The 6,000-nt window shown below is 35.0% G+C and overlaps 1 protein-coding gene across 1 annotated transcript in view; it reads right to left on the reverse strand.

Moving 5' to 3' along the window:
• The window catches only part of malrd1 (MAM and LDL receptor class A domain containing 1), a 44,846-nt gene extending 39,426 nt beyond the window's left edge, over positions 1–5,420 (reverse strand). Inside the window, exons 1-5 of the mRNA XM_028434894.1 lie at positions 5,125–5,420; positions 3,805–3,936; positions 3,632–3,720; positions 3,398–3,553; positions 842–941 (exon numbers count right to left, since the gene is read on the reverse strand). Coding sequence (XP_028290695.1) covers positions 842–941; positions 3,398–3,553; positions 3,632–3,720; positions 3,805–3,936; positions 5,125–5,287 — 640 coding nt within the window. The 5' untranslated portion in view covers positions 5,288–5,420. The remainder of the gene's footprint in view (positions 1–841; positions 942–3,397; positions 3,554–3,631; positions 3,721–3,804; positions 3,937–5,124) is intronic.
• Between the last annotated feature and the right edge of the window lie 580 nt (positions 5,421–6,000).

Consider the following 6,000-nt stretch of genomic DNA (forward strand, 5'->3'; position numbering starts at 1 on the left):
AAGGTTATAACCCAATATCGCAACAATTTTTAGGGTTTGGTTTAGGGTAAGGTTTAGTCTTAGTCACATGACCTAAACTGGCCAAAGAGGGGCAATGCGTATGGATAGAATGTCGGTATATGTACGGATATCCACTGCCATTGATATGTCACTTATTGCTTGGATATTGTTGACACCTTAAATACTTTGTGTTATTTTTACACTGAAGTGAAAACTTAACAACGTCCATGTTCAAATTGCTCATTTTCCCGCCTAAAATCTGCAGCTCACTTAAGATCAAACTACTTTGTGTTTGGCCCATGAACTAAAATGAGTTTGACACCCCTGGCTTAGATTAAATTCCTAATGCATGTGCACATAACTAATTGTTATTGATCTAGCACTAAAATATTTCTACTCCCTGAATATAATTCCATGCAAGAATTAAGTCATGAATGGACAAACTTAAGTCATTTACCATGCACGCATCTGTGGTGTAATTATTGGTGGTTTATCACACATCGGTAACAACAACAGCTTTAATGTTGAAGAAATGAATGTCCTTAGTTTGTGGTCTGAACAAAATGATCAATCAAAGGTGATTTATTGTCAAAAAGCTGTAACACCTCCCTACATTTAAAAGCCATAAATCTTCAAATCTTGCAGGCTTTAGTAGAAACAAATAAAGTCACGCACTTTGTAATAAGCAGCATCCGTATTTTCAAAATTAGAAAATGTGCAGTACGCACAACTTTAACGATTCGTTGATCCCCGATGAAGCCCATTCTTTGTGTTTTAGTGTCTCTTCACATCCACATCAGTATTCAGAGCCCGTTGGAGCCGTTCTGTTTATGTGTCTTACCAGATGCAGAAACGACGCAGCCAGGACTGAAGGAGAAGTCGTCAATGGCCAAGAAATCTGAGGCATCGCTGTCGGCAAAGAGTTTCCCTTGAATCACCACCTGGTGAACGTACGGGTGATGGAAAAAAACAACATTGTTCCATTTTTAGAAACAAATCAAAATCAGCAACCATTGTCATCTCACGATAATCAGGGTTGAATAGAATTCCTCATTGCAAAATAACTGATTGTAAAATGTTAAGAGGCAAAATTGAGAAGAATTTCACAATTTCATGTCAAGCCTTTTAGTTGAAGAAAGTGTCTTATGTGACAGATACAGTATATTACACATGACTCCATGTAATCTTTTCATTCAGTCTACAATTACAGTAATATTGTTCATTCACCAACCAAAGTCCATTGAAAGCCTTTATCTACACCTTTATTGCCCCATATTTATGACTGTTCGAAACTACTCAGGGGCTGAATAGCACAGGGGAGGTGAAAATACACTACCTCACTGTATTTCCATGTACTACCTCACTGTATTAGTACAGTGAGGTGAGTAACAAAGTACTCACCTTTATTACATGAGTAAAAGTACAGCGACTGCCTGTCAAAAAACCCTCCAATACAAGTAAAAGTAGCTCATTCAAAGTGAAAGTACTGAAGTATTTGCATAACAAATTACTAAAATAAAAACACTCAACACAATGTTCCTCTTCATAATTCCAAATAAGAAAATGTTGATTTACAATCTGTTCCTTATAGTAGTGCAGTACAAATGAATAACACTGTGCTGTTTATTAACTACTATAACATTTGTGTTTAATAAAACTACGTCAAACCAAGCAAATCACCATCTGTCACAGAATAAACAAAGAGCTGCTCAATAGGCTCAACATTACACAAATAATGGCAGAAAGTCTGAGTTTAATTACTCAGCAATACAGTTGTTTTATTTGCCAAAAAAAACAAATCATTGCAACACCTGTATAATTAACAAAAAACTAAAAACACAAACTATATTTCCGTTATTTGTAATAACATTTGAAAATCATGAGGTATATTTTTAACCAGCACTAAAGAACTAATAGTGATGGTCCAAACAAATACACTCTAAGACGTGACCTGCCTTTCTCTCAGTGGCTCTAGCACGGACGATCCGGATGTAGTAATTAAAGCTATTATTATTAGAACTGGGAAAATCCAAATGAGGATCAACAGAAAAATAGTGATTAATGAGGTAAATCCACAAAAATGTAGTTAAGTCAAAGTCAAAGTTAGCTTTATTATCAACTCCACTATATATATAGACATGTAGAGTGTTGAACACAACATTTACCAACACGAAAAACACTAAAATGTGGAATATAGGAATTATATAAACAGAACAACACGTTTTTACAAGTGTTTAAGTGTTTTAAGTGATGTAAAAAGTACAATATTTGTCTTTCAAATGTAGTGAACGTAAGAAGTATCCCCCAAACATAATACTTAATACATTACTTAAGAAATGTACTTTGTTACTGTACTGGTCCTCCAAAAGTCTATATAGCAATGGACAGCTTTAATGTCCTGTCTGTGGATCAAAAGTGACCATGTGCTGAACTAATACCTCAGCTCTATGAGCACTCAGATACATTGAGTCCGCCTAAAATGTAGCAGTAAATTCAAATTAAATGAATGTAATTTAAAGTGGGCATTAAACAGGCTTTACTCTCACTGTCAGTAACAGATGGTAAAGGCAGGGAGGCGTGACATGCCGACACTGGCTGAGGATGCTGGAAGGACATATACAGCAGGCGTCATTGGACTCCAGATGGACCCTAAAGGATCAGTACCTTCTCATCAAACCATGCTCTTTACTTTCAGCTTCTGCTGATATGACAGTATTGTTTTTAACCTTATGCTAAACACCAATGAAGATATTTAAGTGTGACAGCTTTATATGTATGGTAATGGCAATAGGTCACACTTTAAATAAGTCAGCATCAGCATTCCTTAATTTAGCACCTGCATGTGGAAAGCTGTTTGAGCATAAATTTGATATTGGTGATATATCAACCTTAGTAGCCTATAGCTCTACTAGTACACACATTTGAAGTACATGTACTCAAATGTGTTTATTAGGGTGCGAAAACCCTTAAGTGGTGAAACAAAAAGTGTCACTAGTAAGCCTTACATACTAATAACGGGGAAAAGCTTGCCATTGGCTTTTGAAAATATTACAACCAATCAGGGTGCTGGATTTGCTTCTAAACCCTCCTACTTAATTTGCATTAGTTTTAATAGTACTACTGGTATATCTTTTAGCTTTACTGGTACGAGAAGCAAAAACTGTCTATTACTACTAGTAATAGTAGTAATAACACTAGTAAAGTGTACTCATTCCCAAACAAAAAAATTAGTATATATACTACAAATTTGAGTTCAACTGTGGTCAATATCAGTGATTTTATTCATTCATTCATTCATTCATTCATTCATTCATTCATTTATTTATTTATTTTTATCAGTGATTTTAAATGTTATGGCTTTGTTTCCCAATAATAAAAATGTGTCATTGTTACAAACCTGGAAACTGTGAGTGTTGACAAAAGGAATCACTGTCCGCTGCCAGGCTTCATGTAGCGGTTGGTCCGTGTGATCCCACACCTTTATGCTCTGTTTAGTCCGAACCAAAACCTGAAGATTGCCATGTCTTGCCCCAACATAATAATAAAAACTCATCTGAAACACAGATATGAAGAAAGGCTTGGTTATTGAGTTTTCCCTCTTTGAATGATTTCATTTGATTATTTTCTTTACCTTGCAGCTTTGACTGGGCGTAAACTGTGGACTGCTTAGCTCAGCAATGGTTATGGTTTCTTTGATAGGTGACAAGTGTAGAAAATGTGCTGGAATGACAAGAATAAGTCAATTAACTTCAAATATATCTTTGTAAATGTAATTTCCAATGCTGAGATGTTGGCTTCTCCAACCTGATTTGTTGTCTAAGTGGTCATGACTGAGTCCTGATGCTTTGGTTGTTCTAATCCATTCAGATTGTGTGTCCGACCTTTTGAAAAGGTCACAAAATCCCTTTTCAAAGTCACACCTCCTGTATGAGAAACCTGAAACAGAAAACATACAAGCACTGTTAGGGTTTATTTATTACAATTTACAATCCATCGTTGTTAAAAGTTTCATTCATATGTATTATCCGTAGTTTGACACGTGCATCATTGTATCCCAAGCAGCACTACATGGTCATACAAAGAAATGTAACAATTTGTTACAATTTTTTGTCTGGTTTATTAAGGTAAATCATTATAAAATGTGCTATAGTTATTTAGTTTTTTAAAAATGTCTCTGTTTTGTTCTTTTGGAGGAAAAACATGAATTATAACGATTAGTGCCTTGTAGATAAATTAAAGAATATTGTGTGCGATAGAAAGGGCTTTTTGGGGTCCCACACTGACCTGATCCAATATCGATATCGGATATTGGTCCGATATCAGCCTGAAAACGAATATCGGATTCAAATTTCAGGTAATTTATTTTTTTTGCAATTCATTTTTATTTTATTCACTTGTAGAATTCTGTAGATATTATGTTGAAGGCTAAAATGTATATAACCAATTGGTTAATAATAAATGGGTCAGTTTTTCTCATACCTACTGTTGTTGACTATTGTTCACGGTTTGAGTGACATCACTTAATCAAGCCTAACATGCCATACTACAAAATAAGTCATTATTATTTTTTTATTAAAAAATAAAGAAAAGTAATAAAAGTATGTATGATTCATGCTGATATCGCATCGGATCGATATCGGCCGATACGCAAGGCTGCAATATCGGTATCATATCGGAAATGAAAAAGTTGTATCGGACGTCCCTGAATATATGTAAATAAATAACGAACAACCTTGATAAATTGGAATGTTCGAAAAATGTGAAACCAACAGAGACAAAAACTTATCTTATTCAGTTACATTTTTAATGGACATTTATTTATTTATTTGTTTGTTTGTTTGTTTGTTTGTTTGTTTGTTTGTTTAAATTCATGGACATTGAAAAAATAAAATAAAAACTTGATTAATTACTGTTTTAATTATTTATATCCTGTTGGGGAATTCTTCATCTTTATGGCTGTTAACAATAACCAGAAAATGTTCATTCCAGATGCACACGTGCATACGCAATGATACACCTCTAAATTATATTTAGTAGTACATCTCAGTCCCATTAGAGTACACATTGGTTACTGCCTGTATTTCCTCTAAAGTCACATTTGTTGGCCTATTTGTCTTTACTCACAGTTGTTTTCATCGCCGCTGTCGTCACAGTCAACCGTGAAATCACATTTTCTGTCCTCAGCCACACATGATCCCTGGGCGCAGGTAAACTCCTCGTTCGAACAACCACCCACACACACTTGGAACACAACAGCAAAAACGAACAGAAACTGCACCAGAGCCATCAGCCAGTCTTATTTTAGATAATTCTCCTTCTTTCTAATTCCACTCTAAGCATTTTGTTTTAGTTGTTACAGCCTTTTTAGACCTAACTTAAATCTCAGACATGTCTTCTCTGTGTGCGTGTTCAAGCTGTTGTCATGTTGTAAAAGGCAGTAAATGACTTTTTATGGCTGTTACTCAATGAAGTCTCTGACTGACTGTGTTCTTTTGTTTTTAAAGAGAAAGTCGAGTTGATGCAGGAAATCACAGAACATGTTTGGATCTAAAACACAAGATTAAAAGAGGATAAAGATAAGTTTGATCCTATTAGCAAAAAATAAATAAAAAAAAAGGACAGAGAAATCCAATTTTCTACTTTGCATTAGTCATTCCTAATTCAGCCACTAGATCAGGATCGTCAAACTCAAATACTCAGTGGGCCAACATTGATATTTACTGTATTTAATAATCTTCTTCCAGATAACAATGAACGTTTTCATGAGGGTCCAAACAAGTTTTGCTTTGCTTTACAGACATCAATGGCATTAATTTCCTAAATAAAATTCAAATAAAGATCATATGCATCTTTGAGTCATGTCCAGGTCCTTGTGTGAGGAGATCCTCCGTCTTCCCATCTATACAATCTCAATTTCAAAGAAACTGAAAAGCCAGACGGCTCAGAACTCTTGGAGTGAAATATAAACAACTGCAGGAAAGGAGGAGAACGCCATCACTA

The sequence above is a fragment of the Gouania willdenowi genome, chromosome 20 (assembly GCF_900634775.1).
Source record: "Gouania willdenowi chromosome 20, fGouWil2.1, whole genome shotgun sequence".
In the NCBI taxonomy this organism is placed as follows: domain Eukaryota; kingdom Metazoa; phylum Chordata; class Actinopteri; order Blenniiformes; family Gobiesocidae; genus Gouania; species Gouania willdenowi.